At 53.0% G+C, this 22,936-nt stretch overlaps 2 protein-coding genes across 5 annotated transcripts; both read left to right on the forward strand.

The window, feature by feature from the left end:
* Positions 1–827: 827 nt before the first annotated feature.
* NLRX1 (NLR family member X1) lies at positions 828–17,036 on the forward strand. Of its 4 annotated transcripts, none has more exons than XM_042232963.2 (10): positions 828–1,077; positions 2,699–2,826; positions 3,385–3,454; positions 3,929–4,017; positions 4,541–5,160; positions 5,540–6,355; positions 13,704–14,299; positions 14,540–14,626; positions 15,380–15,631; positions 15,959–17,036. In XM_042232963.2, the coding sequence occupies exons 2-10, from the start codon at positions 2,757–2,759 to the stop codon at positions 16,278–16,280; spliced, it is 2,922 nt and encodes a 973-aa protein (XP_042088897.1). In that variant the 5' UTR covers positions 828–1,077; positions 2,699–2,756; the 3' UTR covers positions 16,281–17,036. The 4 variants fall into 4 exon arrangements, with proteins under 4 accessions (XP_042088897.1, XP_027835096.2, XP_027835095.2 ...); XM_027979295.3 differs by having other exon boundaries at positions 828–886; XM_027979294.3 differs by having other exon boundaries at positions 828–880.
* Positions 17,037–17,490: 454 nt separating this feature from the next.
* NHERF4 (NHERF family PDZ scaffold protein 4) lies at positions 17,491–22,089 on the forward strand. Its single transcript, XM_042232965.1, has 11 exons — positions 17,491–17,548; positions 17,924–17,951; positions 18,102–18,175; positions 18,506–18,717; positions 19,012–19,204; positions 19,296–19,432; positions 19,678–19,882; positions 20,114–20,310; positions 20,407–20,631; positions 20,777–20,977; positions 21,230–22,089. The coding sequence occupies exons 1-11, from the start codon at positions 17,533–17,535 to the stop codon at positions 21,257–21,259; spliced, it is 1,518 nt and encodes a 505-aa protein (XP_042088899.1). The 5' UTR covers positions 17,491–17,532; the 3' UTR covers positions 21,260–22,089.
* Positions 22,090–22,936: the final 847 nt, after the last annotated feature.

Genomic DNA, 22,936 nt, shown 5'->3' on the forward strand with positions numbered 1-22,936 from the left:
GAGGCATGCCCTGGCTGTGGGTGGCGGGTGACGCCTCCCTCAGCATCAAGGGTCCTGAGCATGCCAGGTATGGAAGCACAGGGACGAGAGTGAGGGTTTTGAGGACCAGGAAGCCCCAGGGCTAGGCTATGACTGGGTGCCAGACAAGAAGGGCAGTTAGAGGTGGGAGCAGTCCCTCGCCCCATTCTTCTCTCTTCCTTGAGGCAAGTGACCAGAAGCCACAGACAGAGGTTCTGGGCAGAGGTGAAGAGAGCCAGGTACAGAGAGAAGACCCAAGATCCCAAGATCTCTGCCAGGAGGTAGGCTGAAGCAGTGAAGAGGCACAGAGGGAAGAATGTTCTGGGGATGAGGGAGTGAGATAGCCTTGGGAAGGTCCAGGGGTCCGAGGTAGGAAGACCCAGGCCCCAGATTCTTGATCTGGTTCTTCCAAGTTGGGTCAACTGGGGGTGCAAGTCATTTCACCTTTCTGAGCGGCAGTGCCTTCATCTGTACAATGGGCGTTGCAAGAAGCCCTGCCTGAGAGATGGTGACTAATGGGATGAGATTGTCGCTGGGTGACCTGCAGAAGACAGCTCCAGCCGGATGGAGGGGTGTAGCATGGGAGACGCGGGGAGATGGCTGGACGAAGGCGGAAGAAGTCCCCGCCCCGGGCCTGCTCTCCGGGCCCCCAGGCTGTCTCGCTATCTCCCTCGTCCCAGGACCCGGAGGCCCGGAACGCTGAGGCGCGTTCTCGCGCGTGCCCGCTGCCGGGCGGGTGGCCAGAAAGGGCAGGGCTCCGCGCAGGCGGGCGGGGCGGGCAGGAAGCGCGGCGCCGCGCCGAGGCCTCTGCGAGTAAGCGAGAGACTCCGGCGGCGACCGCTCCCGGCCTGGACCGCGGCGGGTAAAGGTCTAAGCAGCGGGGACGGGGCGGGGCTGGGCTGGAGCCGCAAGGAGCTGGCTGCCGGGGTTGCGTAGGACGCAGCGGTGCGCTGAATGGTGGCCGTTGTGGCGGGCTCTCCTCTTGGGTCTGAAACCAACTTGAACAAGGAAAGCTGGGGTCCCGGATTAAGGCTCTGGATTTGTGCGAGCACAGACCTGGTACCTTTCCTGCGGTGCCCTCTTCTTTTCTCATTGCTCTGGAGACCAGGGGTGATCCTCCGAAAGTTACCGTCCCCACCCCCGCCCCCACCACGAGTCCCATCTTGAATCAGAGGCCCTGCGTCTGATTTTTTCCCACTGAGCTAGTTTCCCCGAGCTTTTCCAGCTTGCCAGGGCCGCCTCTTAACCCTTCTTCTGCAACCGGGACTCCAGATCTGAGCCCCAGCCTGCACCTCCACTGGTTGGCCCTGCTGGCAATAGGGCCCAGTGCACGCACTTCTCCCTAAGTGTGTCCTGCCCTTAAAGAGCCACATCCCAGTGGAGACCGGCTGCCAAATAGCTGTGTGCTTCATTTAAGGGAACTCAGGGATGGAGAAAGACTGCCCAGGAGAGAGGGACTTTAAGCAGTTTTTAAAAGCTTGGGTAGGATTCTGGAGAAAGGTCTTTCCAAGCTGATGGAAGAGTATGAACAAAATTAGTAAAGTGCAAGCGAGATTCGGAAAGCCTGGTGGATAAGTCACCGGTCAGGGGCATTATCAGAAAAATAGCAGTTGTAGGTCAGGTGTTTGGACTCCATACAATCAAGGATTTTAGGGAGGTGATTGGTGGCTGGGATGAGAGATGGGAATGGAATGGCACTGAAGGCAGAGAGAAGGTAAAGAGAAGAGGGGTCCCCGGAAGTCTGGGGAGGGTCTGAGTTAGCGCAGGGGTGGGAGGGATGATGCAACAGGAACAGGCTGGCAAAGAATGGGGAGGAGGAATGGCCGGGCTGTTTCCAGTGGTTGAAGGAGGAGGGAAGAATTTGAAGACAAAGTGGTCAGATTTCAAGAAGAAATCATGTGATTGGGAAGATGTGCGGTAAAGTAACTGAACAGGGACGAGGGATGCTGAGTTCAGTTCTGCGAGCATGCATCTTGAAGCACAGGCAGAATGTCCATATGGAGACACCAAGTAGGAAGTCCTTAATTCATTTATCTATTATTTATGCCAGCCTGAAAAGCAGGTTAGATAAAAGTCACAGAGAAGATAAAACGGTCAAACTATTAAAACCCAGCTAAAAGGACCCGATAGCTACGGAAAAACTTTAGAGGAGAGTGGATGATTGTTTACTGGGAATTGTTGGCTCAGAAAAGCTTCTGAACATGAACACAGAACTCCTATGAGTTTGCTGGAAGCCAAGCAAAAGAAGAAGAGGACAACAAGGGGGACTTCCCTGGTAGTCCAGTGGTTAAGACTCCGTGCTTGCATTGCAGGGGGTACAGGTTCCATCCCTAGTCAAGGAACTAAGATCCCACCCACATGCTTTGCAGTGCAGCCAAAATAAATAAATTTTTTTTTTTTTTTAAGGACAACTAAATAGTTCATTAGGCTGGAACTCAGGAGAAAGGCGATCATGAAGCCATAGGGTAGAGGCCGTGGGTAGTAGGAGATAAAATGAGATCACTCAGGTGGGGGATGTGGAGGAGGCAGGTCTGAAGGCCAGGCCAGGGCTTTGGCGACACTGACACTTAAGGCAAAGCTAATGTTCTCTTGAGGAGGAAGGCCACCCTTTGGCCTGCTCGGGGAGGTAGGGTGGGAAAGTTGGGGTGTGTGAGGTCCATTCATACCATTTTTCCTGCAGGGGAACAGGCTAGAAGGCGGTGTGCTCAGTCCCGCAGGCTCTGACCTTTTCTCCTGCCATGAGGTGGGGCTGCCATTTGCCCAGGGCCTCTTGGAGCCCTGGTCTAGGAAGAGTACTCCAGCCAGCAGGTGAGCAGGAAGCAGGGGTTTCTCTTTCCAACTCTCCCTTCATCTTCAGAGCCCAGACGGCACCCCCAGGAGGACAGGGATCCAGACACCGGGCGTGCTAGTTCCAGCTCTGTGATTCACTAGCTGTTGACCTTGAACAAGTCACTGCACCTCCCCAGCTTCCTTTCTCCCATCCTAAACTAAGGGAGTTGAACTGGAAGGTCTTTGAGGGTCCCTGTAGCTACATAAGCCCAGGAACACTTGTCTGACTTCATTTTGTGTTAAATAGATATTTATTGAGTGCCTGCTGTGTGCCAGACAGACCCTGTGCTTAGTTCTAAGTAGATAATTATGAACAAAACAGATGGAATCCCTGCTCTCATGGAAGAATGGGTGTGTGAATGAATGTTAATGAAATAATTACATAATGAAATATAATAACTGCTGCAAAGGGGCAGTTCGTGATGCTGTGAGAGCAAATGATGACGGGGGTTGACGTAGATGTGGGGGTCTATATATTGTTGAGCTGATGTGGGTGAGTTCTTGATGCTATTTCTTCCTTCTTCTTTCTCTCTGTAGACGAACGTATCCCCTTCTTGATTCACTGGAGTTGGCCTCTTAAAGGGGAGCGCCCTCTTGGGTCCCCGAGGTGAGGCCTTGGTGTCATACTTTAGGACACATCTGGACACAGAAGAGTAGCCTGGGAAGGGTCAGGACTTGCAGAGAGCTTGATGCCCTGGGGAGAGGTTGGTCTTCGGTGGGTAGAGAGCGTGGGGAGTCAGCTACTAGATCTAAAGAGGAAGTTGGCTTATATCATCCATGGTGCAAGTCACAGTGGTCAGCCAGAGGAAGAACTGGTGGGAGGTGGGCGGAGTCCGGCAGAAGCCAGCCTGAGTTCCAGGCAGGCAGGGAGCAGTGGGGAGCTGGAGGGCTAGGGGCGAGACCTCAGGCCCTGGGAAGGGTGTGAGAGAGTCAGACAAGGCTCTGGACTTGGATGTCCATGGTCAGGGCTGGATCTCAGGAAGCCAGAAGTCTATCAGCTGAGGCAGGACTGGACTCTGAGCCTCTGTGGAGCCTGAGCCCAACAGCCAAGCCCCAGCTCACTCCCTCTCTTTGCTCACAGGGCCTTTATACGCCACAACGGAAGCTCAGTGGGCAATGGTCCTTCATGCGGGAGGCATGGACAGTTGTTCCGGGGCATTGCTGCATCTGGTAAAGGGACTGGCTCCTCAGTCAGCCTGAGGAGAGGGGCTGCTGGGATCCCAGGGGGTGTGATGGGGTCGGGGAGGGTGGGCAGAGAAGCAAGCAGGAAGGTGGTATAGAGCACCGGTTACCTTCGGCCATCTGTGGACCCACTCTCCCTGGCCTTATTATCCATCTATCTGTGTACCCTTTCCTGCGACACTCGTGCAGTGCACACTCACGATGTACAAAGCACTGGGAGGGACACATCGTCCCTCTCTTCAACACACTGCCTCTAGCTGTCAGGGTGATCATGCACAGATAATCGTGCAACCGGTCAGCCCAGACTCACCGTCACTCATCCCATGGCTCCTCACTTCCTGTCACAGGGGTCTGAACTTCCTGGACATTCTGAGCAAGTCTTGTATGTCCAGCACCATTTTGGACTCCAGCATCTCTTGACTTGGCAGCTTGACCCTACCATCTCCCTAAGCTCTTGCGTTTCCCTGCCCCTCTCCCTAACACCCCTCTCTCCTCTTGCCTTCCCATTCAGAAGCTCTCCAGCGGCACCGCCATAATCTGGCCGAGTGGTTCAGTCGGCTGCCCAGGGAAGAGCGCCAGTTTGGCCCGACCTTTGCACTAGACACAGTCCATGTAGACCCTGTGATCCGTGAGAGCACCCCTGATGAGCTGCTGCGCCCACTGGCTGAACTGGCCCTGGAGCGTCAGCCACCCTCTGCTGGGCTCCCCCCACTAGCCCTGTCTCAGCTCTTTGACCCAGATGCCTGTGGGCGCCGGGTGCAGACGGTGGTGCTTTACGGGACCGTGGGCACAGGCAAGAGCACGCTGGTGCGCAAGATGGTCTTGGACTGGTGTTATGGACGGCTGCCAGCCTTCGAGCTGCTCATCCCCTTCTCCTGTGAGGACCTGTCATCCCTGGGCCCTGCTCCTGCCTCCTTGTGCCAACTTGTAGCCCAGCGCTACACTGCCCTGAAGGAGGTTCTGCCTCTGATGGCTGCTGCCGGCTCCCGCCTGCTGTTTGTGCTCCACGGCTTGGAGCATCTCAACCTCAATTTCTCATTAGCCAGCACAGGGCTTTGCAGTGACCCTGAGAAGCCAGAGGCGCCAGCTGCCATCATCACCAACCTGCTGCGCAAATACATGTTGCCTGAGGTGAGTGTGCCCTGCCCTGATTTGGTGTCCCTAACTTGCCTCCTAAGGATTTTTGCGTTCGAGGTCCACATATTTAATACATAGGAGCGTAGGCTTTGGGTTAGTTCAAATCCTTCCCCTCCGCTTCTGAGCTGTGGGACTGAGCTGGTCAGTAGCTTCTCCAGGCTTCCACTTCTTTCTCTTCTTGAGTTGCGTTGATCAAATGAGATGCTGCATATGAAGTGCTTAGCACGGTGCCCTGGATCATAGTGGGTCCACAGTAAGTCTGAGTTATTATTACTGAGGTCATCATCATCTTCACCCTTGGACTCTCCTCCCTGGCAAGTGAGGCAGTGAGGACACCAGGGTCTTTCTTAACCCTCCACCATGCCCTTCCCAGGCCAGCATTCTGGTGACCACCCGGTCCTCTGCCATCGGCCGCATCCCTAGCAAGTACGTGGGCCGCTATGGCGAGATCTGTGGCTTCTCCGATACCAACCTCCAGAAGCTCTACTTCCAGCTCCGCTTCAACCAGCCAGACTGTGGGCCCGGAGCCGGGGGTGTGTCGGTCACGCCGGCTCAGCGCGACCACCTGGTGCAGATGCTGACCCGGAACCTGGAAGGGCACCATCAGATCGCCGCTGCCTGCTTCCTGCCCTCCTACTGCTGGCTCGTCTGTGCCACCCTGCACTTCCTGCATGCTCCCACGCCAGCCGGCCAGACCCTCACGAGCATCTACACCAGCTTCCTGCGTCTTAACTTCAGTGGGGAGATGCTGGACAGCACTGACCCCTCCAAGTTGTCCCTGATGGCCTATGCGGCCCGAACTATGGGCAAGCTGGCCTATGAGGGTGTGTCCTCCCGCAAGACCTACTTCTCTGAAGAGGACGTGCGCGGCTGCCTGGAAGCCGGCGTCCAGACAGAAGAGGAGTTTCAGCTGCTGCGCGTTTTCCGCCGAGACGCCCTGCGGTTTTTTCTGGCCCCATGTGTGGAGCCAGGACACGCGGGTACCTTCGTGTTCACCGTGCCCGCCATGCAGGAATACCTGGCTGCCCTCTACATCGTGCTGGGTTTGCGGAAGACGACTCTACAGCGGGTGGGCAAGGAAGTGGCTGAGCTCGTGGGCCGTGTCGGGGAGGATGTCAGCCTGGTCCTGGGCATCATGGCCAAGCTGCTGCCCTTGCGGGCCCTGCCGCTGCTCTTCAACCTGCTCAAGGTAACAGCCCCAGGACCCCTGGCTGCCAGTCCCCATCCTCCCTGTTTACCCCCTGCTCCTCTCCCAGAAGGAACCTGTTTTCCCTGCATAACTGTGAATCTCCTTCTTGGCTCTGTTTCAGATCTGGGCAGTCTGGGTTTTAATGGGATTGGGGTATAAGGAAGAGGGAGAGAGAAGCCATAGGCAGGGGAACGCTTGGAGGGGGATCTGAGGGTGCAGGGACTTTATTAATAACAATCCCATAATTCTAGTCTTCGTTGCTGGGCGGCAGGGGTCACTACAGTCCAGGGTTTATCCTGTGCTTTGCAGGTCCAGAAACCCAACTGTATCTATTCCTCAGAGGTGATTAGACTCTGGGAGTGACGTCTCATCCTAACTTAATCACCAGAGACAGGTTTATAAAGCAGATGCCATTTTATTCATTTATATCAGGAGGATAAATGGCATTGGTAATTGATTTAGGACAATCCGTCCAGGGTGCAGGTCCACTCCAGAAACCAAATAACAGGCCTGAGGACTGTGCTGTGAGCAGTGCAGATGCACTAAGTTTTTGATGGGAAGAAATATCCACTCTCAGCTGATGTCTGCCGGATGCCTTGTAAATGAAACACTATTATAATCCTTTTTATAGACGAAGAAACTGGGGCTCGCAGAGGCTGAGTAACTTGACCAAGGTCACTCAGTAAGTAGAATAACTGGGATCTGAGTGCAGGTTTTATAGTTCTGAATCCTGTGCTTTTTCTGCTAAACTTTACTGATGTACTATGGATATTTCTGTGAAGCTGTGGTGCTTTGCTGGTAACTCCGGTCCTCTGTAGAAATGTTTCAGTTACCTATCTTGAAGAAGCAGGGCCTTGGTAAGTGGACAAAATTTTAACAAGTTTTCCTTTTTATAGGCAGCAAAACGTCAGGGTTAAGAATAGGGATTCTATAACACAGCTACCTGGGTTCAAATCCAGGCTCTGCCACTTAACTAGCTGTGTGACTTTGTACAAGTTACTTAATCTCCCCGTGTCTAAAGGTCCTTATCTGTTAAATGGGAATAATGTGTGTGTTCATTCACTCGGTCATATCCAACTCTTTACAACCCCATGGACTGTAGCCTGCTCAGGCTCCCATGTCCATAGAATTTTTCAGTCAAGAATAATGGAGTGGGTTGCCATTTCCTACTCCAAACTGGAAAAATAAAGTATCTGTATCATTGGCCCTATATGAGGATTAAATGTCTTCATCTGCAGATCCTGGCACATAGTAAGTGCTATTTAATTGTTTGTTAGGGACTTCCCTGGTGGTCCAGCGGCTAAGACTCCACCCTCCCAATTCAGGGGGTCCAGGTTTGATCCTTAGTCAGGGAACTAGATCCTACATGATGCAACTAAGGTTTTACATGCCGAGAGTAAGACCCAATGCAGCAAAATAAAAATAAATAAACAGCTTAAAAATTTTTTTTGCTGTTAAACATAAACAGGCTCAGGCAGCCCATCCCTTCTCACAGCATCAACCCAGGCAGGAAGGTAATGGCCATTGCTGAGGCTGCTCCACCCCTTTGAGGATGTACTTGCTTCATCTGGATCGCAGTGAGGTTGTGGCCTCCTGACGGGATTCAGAAAGCCGCTCAATTACTTGAGGGGGCACCACACCCCCAGCCCCTCTTGGAGGGAGGGTTGCCTAGCAGAGGTTGGGTCCCATCTGTGCCTATATTAGCCTATTGATTCAGCTTCCCAGAGTGACTGTTTTCGTATCTTGTGTCCAGATGATGGTTGGGGGAGGGACACCCTACCTCCATGGTGAGAACCTTGCCTGTAACAAGTGAAAAAAAACAAAAGGCAGGCATTAGAGGTTATTGTTCAGTTGTTCAGTTGTGCCTGACTCTCTGCGACCCCATGGACTGCAGCACATCAGTAGAAGAGGTGCCACACAACAACCTCGTGGCTCTGGCTGGAGGTCCGTCCTTCTCAGAACCATTGCAAACATGGGAGGTGATGTCACCAACCTCCCAAACATTCATTTTTTTTTGACAGATATTTGAGTGCCTGCTGTGTGCTAGACAACGTGTTAGATTCTGAGGAAGAAACCTAACAGAACCCCAGGTTTTTGTCTTTTTTGATCATGCAGTCTCAACACAAACATGTCAGCATAGCCATATGATTAAAAATCTTGGGAAGTGCCTGGAAAGCCAAGTTCCAGGTGCTGTGGAAGTGTGTAAGGTGGGGACCTGATTTAAGGGGATAAGGAAAGCAGCTCTGTAGGAAGGGCATTTAATCTGATCCCTGGAGGATTAACCAGGAGAAGCACTGGGGGGAAAACACTCCAGGAAGAGGATGTAGCTTTGAGGGAGGAAAAATCTTAGCACTGTCAAAAAGACAGAAAAGAGAGAGAGAGAGAAGCAGAGAGGACAAGAGCAGAGTGAGTGAGAGGCTGTGATGAAGGCACTGTGGTTGGCAGGGGCCTGTCAATGAAAAATTAATCAGTCGTCCATCTGTTGCAGGAGGGAGGACCCTTTCCAGGGCCTGAGAGTGGGCTCTTGTCTAACTCTTGGAAATGAATTGTCTGGGGAGACACATACTGACAAAGCAAGAGGCTTTATTGGGAAGGGAGGTCCAGGCAGAGAGCAGTGGGAAAGGGGGTGGAGAGAAGCAGAACTGCTCTGCACTGTGACGCACAGTCGCAGGTGTTATGGTGATGAGATTAATTTCTGGGCTGTCTTTGGTCAATCATCTTGGCCCATATTTAGTCTGACTCAGGGTCCTTCCAAATGGCGTGTGCATCTCTTAGCCAAGATGGATTCCAGTGTGCAGGATTCTGGGAGGTTAGTAGGACAGTATTATGGGGCTGGCATCTCCTCCCTCCTTTCGGCCCCTCCCAGATTTTCCAGGTTAGTTTTTGGCAGCAGCACCATGTTCCTCTTTGGGACCTCCTACTGTGAGATAACTCATGCAAGTGGTCATCATCGCTCTGGTCAAGGAGGGCCGCTTCAGTCAGTGGTTCCGTAACATATCTAAGAAAGAAATGGAAATTTTAATTCAAGCCAATCTGAGGATTATAACCTGGGAGACAGTCTCTCAGAGAGTTCTAAGAACTATTTCAGCGGTAAAGAGGGAGACCAGTACATATACTGTTTTGTTGAAGGGAGTGTGTGTGTGTGTCTATGTGTGTTTAGTTGCCTTAGTCGTGTTGTGACCTCATGGACTGTAGCCCATCAGGCTTTTCTGTCCATGGTATTCTCCAGACAAGAATAGTGGAGGGGGTTGCCATTTGCTTCTCCAGGAGATCTTTCTAACCTAGGGATTGAACCCACATCTCCTGCTTGGCAGATGGGTTCTTTACCACTGAGCCACTAGGAAGCCCCATCTAGTCATGAGGAACAGACATCTTAGTTAATGGTTTTAGTGCTTTCCTAAGTATGGAAAGATGCAAGAATCCAGGTTCATAAAAACTCCTGAAAATATCTAACGACCAGTTCTGTCAGTTTCAGTCCAGTTCAGTCACCCAGTAGTGTCTGACTCTTTGCGACCCCATGGACTGCAGTACACTAGGCTTCCCTGTCCATCACCAACTCCTGGAGCTTGCTCAAACTCATGTCCACCGAGTAGGTGATGCCATCCGACCATCTGATCCTCTGTCGTCCCCTTCTCCTCCTGCCTTCAGTGTTACCCAGCATCAGGGTCTGTTCCAGTGAGTCAGTTCTTCGCATCAGGTGGCCAAAGTATTGGAGCTTCAGCTTTAGCATCAGTCCTTCCAATGAATATTCAGGACTGATTTCCTTCAGGATGGACTGGTTGGATCTCCTTGCAGTCGAAGGGACTCTCAAGAGTCTTTTCCAACACCACAGTTCAAAACCATCAATTCTTCCATGCTCAGCTTTCTTTATAGTCCAACTCTCACATCCATAGATGACTACTGGAAAAACCATAGCTTTGACTAGACGAACCTTTGTCAGCAAAGGAATGTCTCTGCTTTTTAATATGCTAAGTTGGTCATAGCTTTTCTTCCAAGGAGCAAGCGAATTTTGATTTCATGGCTGCAGTCACCATCTGCAGTAATTTTGGAGCCCAAGAAAATAAACTCTGTCACTGTTTCCACTGTTTCCCCTTCTATTTGCCCAAAGTGATGGGACTGCATGCTATGATCTTCATTTTTTGAATGCTGAGTTTTAAGTCAGCATTTTCACTCTCCTCTTTCACTTTCGCTGTCAGTTTAACCAGAGCACAGATTACCTCATCCTGATCTTTGCCCTGAATTCCTTTCAAGGTTATTATAGGCCAGCAACTGCAGTGGCTGATGACTTGATTTTGTAGAACTGTGTGGTGGGCAACATTCTTTATTTTACAATCCCTTTCCTTTCACTCTTAATTTTGATCAAGGTTTGGGAGGCAGTTTGTGACCAGTTTGTTCCAGGGAACTAGGACTGCTCATTCCCAGGTCAGGCAAGGATTTCACTGATGGGTCACTCAGTGTGCTGTTACTGGACTAGGCCTTGTTAACAGTAGCCCAAATCTTCTGACCTGCCTGTCTTACTAGTCTGTTATGATCCAGAAAATGATTCCCTCTTGTTGCTTCATCCCATATCTAGAGTTACAACTTACAGTCATTCATCTTATAGAACTATATATTTGATCAGTATTTCAAGTTGCCTGGCCTTCCCTAGTGGCTCAGTTGGTAATGAATCTGCCTGCAATGCAGGAGACTCGGCCAGGTAGGGAAGATCCCCTGAAGAAGGAAAGAGCAACCCACTCCATCACTCTTGCCTGGAGAGTTCCATGGACAGAGGAACCGGGCAGGCTGCAGTCCATGGGACTGCAAAGAGTCAGATGAGACGGTGTGATTAACTTTCACTTTCAAGTTGCCTAATCATGAATTTTATCTGAAGCTCAGTCACATGGTAATTCAGGGAACAACAGTCTTATAAAATAGGCAAATGCCAGCAAATTTGGAAAACTCAGCAGTGGCCACAGGACTGGAAAAGGTCAATTTTCATCCCAATCCCAAGAAAGTCAATCCCAAAGAATGCTCAAACTACCACACAATTGCACTCATCTCACATTCTAGTAAAGTAATGCTCAAAATTCTCCAAGCCAGTCTTCAGCAATACATGAACCATGAACTTTCAGATGTTCAAGCTGCTTTTAGAAAAGGCAGAGGAACCAGAGATCAAATTGCCAACATCCTCTGGATCATGGAAAAAGCAAGGGAGTTCCAGAAAAACATCTATTTCTGCTTTATTGACTATGCCAAAGCCTTTGACTCTGTGGATCGCAACAAACTGTGGAAAATTCTTCAAGAGATGGGAATACAGACCACCTGACCTGCCTCTTGAGAAACCTATATGCAGGTCAGGAAGCAACAGTTAGAACTGGACATGGAACAACAGACTGGTTCCAAATAGGAAAAGGAGTACATCAAGGCTGTATATTGTCACCCTGGTTATTTAACTTATATGCAGAGTACATCATGAGAAACGCTGGACTGGAAGAAACACAAGCTGGAATCAAGATTGCCGGGAGAAATATCAATAACCCCAGATATGCAGATGACACCACCCTTATGGCAGAAAGTGAAGAGGAACTAAAGAGCCTCTTGATGAAAGTGAAAGAGGAGAGTGAAAAAGTTGGCTTAAAGCTCAACATTCAGAAAACGAAGATCATGGCATCCAGTCCCATCACTTCATGGGAAATAGATGGGGAAACAGTGGAAACAGTGTCAGACTTTATTTTGGGGGGGCTCCTAAATCACTGCAGATGGTGACTGCAGCCATGAAATTAAAAGACGCTATTCCTTGGAAGAAAAGTTGTGACCAACCTAGATAGCATATTCAAAAGCAGAGATATTCCTTTGCCAACAAAGGTCTGTCTAGTCAAGGCTATGGTTTTTCCAGTGGTCATATATGGATGTGAGAGTTGGACTGTGAAGAAAGCTGAGCGCTGAAGAATTGATGCTTTTGAACTGTGATGCTGGAGAAGACTCTTGAGAGTCCTTTGGACTGCAAGGAGATCCAACCAGTCCATCCTAAAGGAGATCAGTCTTGGGTTTTCATTGGAAGGACTGATGCTAAAGCTGAAACTCCAATACTTTGGCCATCTCATGCAAAGAGTTGACTCATTGGAAAAGACTCTGATGCTGGGAGGGATTGGGGGCAGGAGGAGAAGTGGATGACAGAGGATGAGATGGCTGGATGGCATCACCGACTCTATGGACATGAGTTTGAGTGGACTCCGGGAGTTGGTGATGGACAGGGAGGCCTGGTGTGCTGCAATTCATGGCGTCGCAGAGAGTCGGACATGACTGAGTGACTGAACTGAGCTGAACTGAATAAGTAATAGACCTAATAGCACTGATAAGATCATAAGTAAGTATTGAAGCTAAGATCTCCCATGAGGTGAGGCCCAGTATCCTCCCAGGTCATCTGAGAAATCTTGTTTTGCATCAATCGATAGCTTCAAGGAAAATGATATATTGGCATTTTACATAAAGTTCACCTAAGATGTTTGCATATACAAGGTGAAGGGTAGATCATCGTGACCCCTTAGAAGATTGAAAAAGGAATGTTATCTTCAAAGAAGCCACATAACTGACACCAGAAAAAGAAACTGATCTTTGTGGCAGGTATTTTTGCCATTGGGGAAGTCTAGTTAAATGTAGAATGGAGATGCACAGTGCATACCAGAAGGAAGGGAGGAGGCCCAAATGGGCAGAGAAAAATTTTCTGTTTAAATTTTTCTCGTCTTACCTTAAAATATGAAATTTATTTCATCAGGTCAAGTCATGAAGGGTCTGAAGTAGTAGGAGTGACATCAGTCATTGCTGCTGTGATGACAGTGATGATGTTGAAGATGGTGATATATTTATACCACCTAGCAACCCACTCCAGTGTTCTTTCCTGGAGAATCCCAGGGACGGGGGAGCCTGGTGGGCTGCCGTCTCTGGGGTCGCACAGAGTCGGACACGACTGAAGTGACTTAGCAGCAGCAGCCTGGGACCAGGCTAGATGAATAGTATACGCTAATTTCTTCAAGCTAAATGCATAGTATATGCTAATTCTTTTCCACCAACCTTGAACTTTGAAACAGAAGGGGTGTTAGGGAAAAAGAAAGAATTTCCTTATGTCTGGAGTAAGTGAGACAAGTGCTGAGAGATGACTCTGGAAAGGTCCAGTTGGGGGCAAATTCTGCAGTTTTCTATTGCACATGGGCAGCGGGGAGCCACGGAAGGTGCTGCAGGAGGGGCGGGTGGTGTGAGCTGACAAAGCACGCTCCGGTTTAGAGGAGACCGTGAGGCTTAGGCAGGAAGGCTGAAAGGCAAGCAGGAGGCCGCACCCACCCCCCAGTCCTCCGCACTGCTTCCCTTCCAGGTGGTTCCACGAGTGTTTGGGCGTGTGGTGGGTAAGAGCCGCGAGGCAGTGGCCCAGGCCATGGTGCTGGAGATGTTCCGAGAGGAGGACTACTACAACGACGATGTCCTGGACCAGATAGGTGCTAGTATCCTGGGCGTCGAAGGTCCGCGGCGCCACCCAGACGAGCCTCCAGACGATGAAGTCTTTGAGCTTTTTCCCATGTTCATGGGCGGGCTTCTGTCTGCCCACAACCGGGCAGTGCTGGCTCAGCTTGGCTGCCCCATCAAGACTCTGGATGCCCTGGAGAACGCCCAGGCCATCAAGAAGAAGCTGGGCAAGCTGGGCCGGCAGGTGCTGCCCCCCTCGGAGCTCCTGGACCACCTCTTCTTCCACTATGAGTTCCAGAATCAGCGCTTCTCTGCCGAGGTGCTTGGCTCTCTGCGCCAGCTCAACCTGGCAGGCGTGCGCATGACGCCCCTCAAGTGCACGGTGGTGGCAGCTGTCCTGGGCAGTGGAAGGCATGCCCTGGATGAGGTGAACTTGGCCTCCTGCCAGCTGGATCCTGCTGGGTTGCGCACGCTCACGCCTGTCTTCTTGCGTGCCCGGAAGCTGGGGTGAGGCCCTGCCCTCCTGCATGGGCAGAGGAAAAGGTTCTCTGGAGACCAAAGGGAGCGAGGAAGGACCAGGGGTTGGGGTGAGTCTGGTGTGGGTGGAGGTGACAAGAGCCACGGAAGGGGACGCAGCTGTGGGCTACAAGAGGTGCATGATGAGGGAGGGTCCTGGTGGGTGGGCGGGCTCCAGGCTGAACTCCTTCCTTGGTTTCTTACCTCCCCTCTGGCCACCTTCTGCTCTAGGTTGCAACTCAACAGCCTGGGCCCCGAGGCCTGCAGGGACCTCCGCGACCTGCTGCTACATGACCAGTGCCAAGTGACCACCCTGCGGTGAGTGCCTGTGCAGGGGGCTCCATCCTGCTGGCCAGCTATGGTCAAGGGTGGGCTCTCCACTTCCCAAATGCCTGGTGTAATAAACAAGACCCTGACCTACCCTCCTTACTCCCCCACCCTCCTCTCCCCAATCCTCCCTGTCTAGTACAAGCAGCCAGGCAGGGGGAAAGTACCATGGGTCGTAGCCACCTCTCACGTGGCTAAAATCAGCCTGGGGAGGGCCCAGTGGAATAACACCCAGTCCAGTTGCCTGGTGACAGCACCACTGATTCCCTCCCAGGATTTTCCCTGTTGCCTCACGAGTTTGACACTGATGCTGGGCACTCAATAGATGCTCCCAAAGTGTTGGCTGGTTGACTAGCAACCGAGATGCCTGGGTTCCTGATTTTAGGTTGGAGTAAGGGGAGATGAATAGGGTGGGAAGAAGGAGGGGCAGTTGGGAACAGAGGGCAAAGCAGGGATTGGAAGGGAGTGAAAAAAGGAGGAAGAAGGGGAGGGGGAGAGGGGAAAGGGAAGGGGGGTGTCACAAGGAGAATGGAAGGCAGGAGGAAGGGAGGGAGAAGCCAGCTTCCATCTCACTCTTCCCCCTCTGCAGTGAGCTTACCCTTATTTCTCATTTCCTGGCCTGCATTTCTCTGCATCCAGGCTGGTCTCTGCCCCAGGCGATGCACCCTTTAGGCCCAAGTCCCGGTGCTCAGCACAGGGCATCTGCTAGGAGCTCTCATAACCTTAGACTGCTCGTGGCCCTAGGCTGTCCAACAACCCGCTGATGGCGGCGGGTGTGGCTCTGCTGCTGGAGGGGCTGGCAGGAAATACCTCCCTGAAACACCTCTCTCTACTGCACACGGGCCTTGGGGATGAGGGCCTGGAGCTGCTGGCTGCCCAGCTGGACCGAAACCAACAACTCCAGGAGCTGAACGTGGCCTACAACGGCGCTGGTGACACGGCGGCCCTGGCCTTAGCCAAGGCTGCCTGGAAGCACCCTTCCTTGGAGCTGCTGCAGTGAGTTTTCCTGCCCCTCCCCCACCCTGTCCCATCTTCCCACCCCCCATCCGTGATGGGCCCTTCCCCTGCCCTGATTCTCCACCACTGTTTCTCTTAGGGTCCTGGTGGCCTGGTTCCTATCGACTGTGGTCCCACTGAATTCTAGTGCCATCCCTGCCTCCCAGTGGCCACCGCCCTCTGTCTCTGGCATATTGCAGACACTCTCCCCGTCGCATTCCACAGCTAGGGGATGAGTTATGAGACCCTTCGCTTTCTGTCCACCCGCCCTCCGCCTTCCTTCTCGGAGCCCCACTGAGTGGCATCTACTCTGCTCTCTCCCGCTAGTCTCTACTTCAATGAGCTGAGCTCAGAGTGCCGCCAGGCCCTGCGGGACTTGGGGAGCACTGCAGAGGGCGGTGCCCGGGTCGTGGTGTCGCTGACGGAGGGGACAGCAGTGTCCGAGTACTGGTCGGTGATCCTGGGTGAAGTCCAGCGGAACCTCAACAGCTGGGATCGCAGCCGGGTCCGGCGCCACCTGGAGCTGCTGCTGAGGGATCTGGAAGACAACCGGGGAGCCACCCTTAATCCCTGGCGTAAGGCCCAGCTGCTGCGGGTGGAGGGCGAGGTCAGGGCCCTCCTGGAGCAGCTGGGCGGCCCTGGAAGCTGAGACCGTGGCAGCAGTGTGTGTCCCCTGGCCCCAAGTCCTCTCTGTCTGTGACTCCCTAGCTTCCACTACTACTTCTAGAAAGATCCCTTCCGGGGATGGATGGAATGTGCACACAGGTGTGCCAGTTGCTCTCCTAGGGCATGTCCAACCAGTGTTCCGAGTCTGGAGTTTCCAGGATCGTGGCACATGCCTCACCTCCCTTCGGCTAGAAGGGCTGAAAGATGTGGCATTTGGTGGCCACATTGTCCCTTAGCGTGTGTACCTGCATGCTAAGTCGCTTCAGTTGTGTCTGAGTCCTTGCGACCCTTTGGGCTGTAGCCCACCAGGCTCCTCTGTCCATGGGATTCTCCAGGCAAGAATACTGGAGTAGGTTGCCATGCCCTCCTCCAGGGGATCTTCCCAACCCAGGGATTGGACCCATGTCTCCTGTGTCTCCTGCATTGCAGGCAGATTCTTTACCGCTGAGCTATTCAGGGAATACACCTGTCCTGTAGCAGCACCACCAAGCGCCTCTCTGATCATGCCACCAGGGGGCACTCTTCTCATGTCGGACTTGCTGTCCAGATGTGTTGGAGGGTTTCTGCGTCCTGCCTTTATGTTTTCTGGGGACCCCCAGGTTGCCAGCAGCCACTTTCCTCTCTCACTGGTGCTGTCTCCTCACCGTCATCCCCCTTTCACCAATGGTACCCAAGCTCGGTGGCCCCTAGGGACGTGGGCACTGACTTGCTTCTATTAAAGACCTGTGTCTTCCAACTACTGTGGCCTCTATTTTGCCTGGTGCTTTCAAGAAAGGGTGCTGTTCTTGGTCATTCTGGTTAAACCACTGGCCACTTTCTATTGCAGATGTTTCTTGGGCACTGAGTTCAGAGGCAGTGAGGGCTGGGGAGGGGGTGTTACATGAACTAGATGGGGGGGGTGGCCTTATTGGGCCATAGGGCTTCTGTCACCCATGTCATACACTTATCCCAGGCTTGGAATTACAGTGATCAGCAATTATAGTGACCTTTCTCTGCGCAGAGGGGGACCTGGGACAGCAGCAGAGCCTCCTGAGAAAGTCGGGGCTCAGGAATGGGGCGGGAAGGACACACACACTTCCCCAGAAGACAGGGCTCTCCTCCCCTTAACCATTACCCAGCTGCTTCTAAGGCAGTGTCTTGAAGGAGGCGGGACGTGGGGGCGGGGGTAGATGGGAGGATCAGCTGGTTTCGATGGACCTTGTCCTTACACTGGGCGCTGGGTCGCAGATCCAGCCATGGAGGCAGCTGCAGGTAGGAGGCCGGGAGAAACCCTCTGGAGGGGATTTCAGGGCAGAGCGTGGATTGGAAGGGTTTGGGACTAGGACACACTTGGTATTGGGGCTTGGAGCCCTGAAAACAGACTGGAAGTTAGGAGGTGAGAGGTGAGTGGGTGGATGTGTCTGCCTTCCTGGTCCACGCCCTGAAATCTGATATGCTCAGATTTCTGTGTATATCAGGTCTGGGCCAGGGAGTGGAAGGAAGGGGAAGGGAAGACCCTTTGGGAGCAGAACACAGGGCAAGTCCTGAACTTGGGGTTCCCCTAAGTCCTTTCAGTTAACGATCATGGAAGTGGAGTCTCGGTGGGGAGACTGCCGCTCGTCCCCTCACCCCTTCTTTGCCTGGCAGATCTTCAGGACACAGCCTCCTTGGCCCTGTAAGTGCCGTGCTGTGAAAGACTGGGGCAAGGAGAGGAGGGAACTGAAGCTGGGGAGGCTCATCAGCTGCCTTTGGCACCTCAAGGCGAGCCTGGGACCCAAGTCTGGATGTCAGCTTTCTCCTATCTGCGTGACTTGCCTCCTTGCAGGAAGTTTGAGTTTAACCCAAAGCTGGGCATTGATAATCCTGTCCTCTCCCTGGCTGAAGACTACGACCCTTCTGGTAACCTCCCCCAACCCCTTGGGGCAACCACTTCCTTTCCCCAGAGCCACCAGGGCACCATAAAGCATCCTGTCTCCTTGGAAACCACTCACCGTCTCCCTCTGATGACAGCCTTGGTGGGGAGTGACTACCTGGAGGAGGAAGGGGGCTGGGCTTTTTCCTTCTGTCCTAGCCACTCTGCCTGGGCTGTGTTCAGCCCCACTACCCAACACCTAACTGGGCAGAAGCCTGTTCGCTGTTCAATCACATAGGCAGGGGCTACCAGGCACAAGGTGACTTGGGTCATGTCCCCTTTCCTCCGCATTTTCTGCTGCCCACCTCCCCATCCAGATCTCTGGAGCCTGGAACGGCCTCGCTTCTACCTGCTGAATAAAGAGGAGGGCAGGACTTTTGGCTTCCACCTGCAGCAGCAACCAGGCAGGGCTGGGCATGTGGTGTGCAGGGTGGAGCCAGGCTCTTCCGCCCAGCGCCAGGGTCTTCGAGAAGGAGACTGGATCCTGGGGGTGAACAACCACGTCGTGGAACATGAAGATTATTTGATGGTGAGGTTGGGCTGGAATCCCGGTAGTACGAGGGAACATTCTGTAGCACCTGGGGGAGACAGAAGCCTCTTGGTCACCTCCCTGGGTATGTGGGGGTGACGTATCTCCCACATGGGAGGTGGGAGGGTGGGGGGTCACCTCCCCCATCTCCCAGAATTTAGGGATGTCCCAGGTCAGAATGGCTGGGTGAAGGCCTCCAGAGAGCTGGTTCTCATGGTGAAGAGTGTAGCTTCTAGGGAGGGGACCTTCATAAGAGGGGCCGGCTCAAGCCCACCCCGCGTGCCTGCTGTTCAGGTGATACGCCGGATCCGGGCCAGCGGGCCTCGGGTGTTGCTGACAGTTTTGGCGCAGCATGTGCACGAGGTGGCCCGAGCTCAGCGGGGGAACAACGCCACCCACCTTTGTCCCCCTCTCGGCCAGAGGGTCCGGCCTCGACTGTGCCACGTAGTGAAAGACGAGGGCGGCTTTGGCTTCAGTGTCACCCAAGGTGAGCTTAGAGCGTGGGAGGGGTCAGAAGGGGGGCTCTGAGCCCTGTTGTGGGTGGACAGCAGGCAGAAAGTCACTCTTTGGGCTTCCAGGACATCGGGGTCCTTTCTGGTTAGTGCTGAGCTCTGGAGGAGCAGCTGAGCGGGCAGGAGTGCCCCCTGGGGCCCGGCTGCTAGAAGTGAATGGGGTCAGTGTGGAAAAGCTCACACATAACCAACTCAGCAGGAAGGTATGGCTGCTTCCTCTTGTCCTCACCCCTCTGGGCTTGTCCCTGTCTTGGGAAGCAGGCTCTCAGTCTCCCAGTCTGATCTTGTACCTCCATCACCATCCTTCCCTTTCCACTCTGTGCTCGCCACCCCCCTCCCCTCCCGAGGGCTTCATTCTAGGGCCTGGGAAGAAGGGCTGGGAGGGGGTGCCTGCTTCTGCCCTCCCTCCCCAGTTGGTTGATGCTGATGCCCTGCTGGGTCCCCACAGCTTTGGCAGAGTGGCAAGCAGGTGACCCTGCTGGTGGCAGGGCCAGAGGTGGAGGAACAGTGTCGCCAGCTGGGAATGCCCCTGGCTGCTCCTCTGGCAGAGGGGTGGGCACTGCCCACCAAGCCCCGCTGTCTGCATCTCGAGAAAGGGCCCCAGGGCTTCGGGTTCGTGCTCCGGGAGGAGAAGGGCCTTGACGGTCGCCTCGGTGAGTGGGAGCCCTGGGGATAGCGGTGGGAGGGCGGGCCGTGGGGTGGGCACACCAGTGTCTGCATCCACCGCTCAGTGCACACAAGTGGTGGCCCTGGCTGAACCCCAGCCCAGGGCCTCCTCCTCCTCCTGTGTACCCCGGGGTCAGTCCCCCAGTGTGCACACAGTGGCCTGGGCTGGCACTGGGGGACAAGGAGGGGAAGGAGCCATGAGGATGTCTGCGTCCCAGGTCAGTTCCTTTGGGAGGTGGACCCAGGACTGCCAGCGGAGAAGGCCGGGATGCAGGCTGGGGACCGGCTGGTGGCTGTGGCTGGGGAGAGCGTGGAGGGGCTGGGCCACGAGGAGACAGTGTCCAAGATCCGGGCGCAGGGCTCCCGAGTCTCCCTCATTGTCGTCGACCCCAAGGCTGACCGCTTCTTCAGTATGGTGCGAGCTGAGGGGCTGGGGCTAGAGATGGGGCTGGAATGGAGCAGGGCTCAGGTTAGGGAGGAGCACGGACTTGTCCTGTTCCTCTTTTTCCAGGTTCGCTTGTCTCCGCTCCTCTTCTTGGAGAGCACAGAGGCTCCTGACTCTCCCCGGGGTAGTGGCTCAGTCTCTGCTGTTGAGACCAACAGCCCACTTGTCGACACAACAGTGGCTCCTGTCCCGTGCAGCTTCCGCCAGTGCTTCCTGTACCCTGGGCCTGGCGGTGGCTATGGCTTCCGACTCAGCCGTGTGGCCAGCAGGCCTGGTCTCTTCATCTCCCAGGTGACGGATGCCCCGGGCACCTTGGATGTTTTCAATCCTTTGCTTCTTGATGAGCCTTCTTCTGCTTCCCTCCCAGAGCCCCAGAATACCCAGCAAACTTTTCTGTGGTGTTCCAGGCTCCTCTAGACCCCACCTATTCCACCAGGTGACCCTAGGAGGCTCCGCTGCCCAGGCAGGGCTGCAAACAGGAGACGTGATTCTGGAGGTGAATGGGTATCCCATGGGTGGAGAGAATGACCAGGAAAGACTTCAGCAGCTGGCTGAGGCGAAGCCACCCCTATGCCTGAAGTTGGCGGCCAGATCTCAGCAGGGCTTGGAAGCCTGGATTCCCCCAGGGTCCAGAGAGGTGAGGAAGTGGAGATGGATGAACTGTGAGCAGCCAGAAGAGGAGAGGGCGTGGTCAGAGAGGAGGGCAGAGCGGGAGGCTACAAGGTGAAGCAGTTTGGGGGACCCTGGTTGGGACTTTAGGCCAGGGTAGGTGGGAACAGAAAGACCCCAGAGAAGAAGCCCTATTCCTGGGCATTCCAGTGCAGGTGGGGACAGGGAAAAGGAACTCTTCTGTTCCCTGAATGACTTCTTGCCTTCTTTCTTTGCTTAGGATGGGGTTCTGGCCTCAGATCTGCTGTAGCACCCCATGCTTGGCAATGATCTGCCCAAGCTTCCCTGTCTTCACCCTCCAGCCTGAGGTGGTGGGAGCTGAGATGCTCTCTTTAAACCAGGAGCTGCAGCTTTAGGACTCCTGATACCTCCAGTCACAGGATTGTTCAAGGTCTCTCTCCCTTCCCATGGCTCCACCTCCTGGAAGAGGGTGTGGCCAGAGCCCTCAGGTGGGCCCATGAGGGAGCTTCCCATTTGATTCTGGAGGTCATGTGGGGTCTTTGGGAGCTGTGCCCCAGAGATGAAGATCTGCTTGAGATGAACAGTATGATTTTGTGGTTTATAACAAGAAATATATATTAGGTTTTCCTATCCTTTCCTGGCAGAGAGCTTCTAAAATCCTTGGGATTTCCTAAGTAATAAGAGTGATAAAGGTGTCTTCTGTTATTCATAATAAGGCTTGTTCAATTACAGCTATCCTTGTTAATGAAGTACCTTTCCGCAAGCACCTAAGAATGGGGCACTGGTTTCCAGGGGAACCGACCATGTGATTAGCAAGCTGGAACTTTCAGTGCCACCCCCACCCTCAGTCTCCTGGGAGGGGACAGGGGCTGGAGGTTGAATTAATCACCAGTGATCAATGGATTGATTAATCATGCCTACATAATGAAGTCTCCATAGAAACCCAGAAGCACAGGTTCAGAGAGCTTTCTTTGTTGATGAACACATGGAGGGGCAGGGGGTTGGCACACCTGGAGAGGGTATGGAGCTTCCATGCTCATACCCCACCCCGTGTATTTCTTGCATCTGGCTGTTCTTGAGTTGTGTCCTTTGTAATAAAATGGTGATCTAGTAAGTAAACCATTTCCCTGAATTCAATCACTCTAGCAAATGATTGAACCCTAGGGAGGGGGTTGTGGCTATCACTGATTGATAGCCAGTTAGTCAAAAGCACAAGTGACAACCTGGACTTAAGATTGGTATTTGAGGTTGAGGGCGGTCTCGTGGGACTGAACCCTTAACCTCTGGGGTCTGATGCTATGGCCAGGTAGATAGTGCCACAATTGAGTTAGACTGTAACACAAAAGTTAAATAATGTCTACAGAGAATTACTTGTTGTGGGAAATCACCCCCTCCTCCCTTTTAAAATGTGTTATATTCATTTCTCTTGGAGAAAGTTTAAGCACCATGGTGGTGTGGTGGTTTAGCTGCTCCGTCGCATCCAAATCTTTTGGGACTCCGTGGACTGTAACCTGCCAGTCTCCTCTCTGTCCACGGGATTTGCCAGGCAAGAATACTGGAGTGGGTTGTTATTTCCTTCTCCAGGGGATCTTCTTAATCCAGGGATTGAACTCAGGTCTCCTGCATTGCAGGTGAATTCTTTACTAAGCTACCCAGGAAGCCTTTTAAGCTCCATAGCTAAAAGGTGCACAGTTGTGCATAGTGGAAACAACTGTGTGTAGTGAGTAGAGTCCTGATGCTCATTTCTACCTAAACCTCCACCTGTTCTACCTGAAAGATCAGTCTATAAGGATGAAACACAACTTACTGAAAGGAAGAATCTACAGAGGGTGAAAATGAACTGTTTCTGCTGTTTCTATTATGGTGAATATACATTCTGTTATTCCCAAGAGATGGCAAAACAGTTAGAATATATTTGGTTATTCCTACTTTATACAAAATTAATTAGACTAAGTAAACTTTTTAA

This window comes from Ovis aries, chromosome 15 (assembly GCF_016772045.2).
Source record: "Ovis aries strain OAR_USU_Benz2616 breed Rambouillet chromosome 15, ARS-UI_Ramb_v3.0, whole genome shotgun sequence".
Taxonomy (NCBI): domain Eukaryota; kingdom Metazoa; phylum Chordata; class Mammalia; order Artiodactyla; family Bovidae; genus Ovis; species Ovis aries.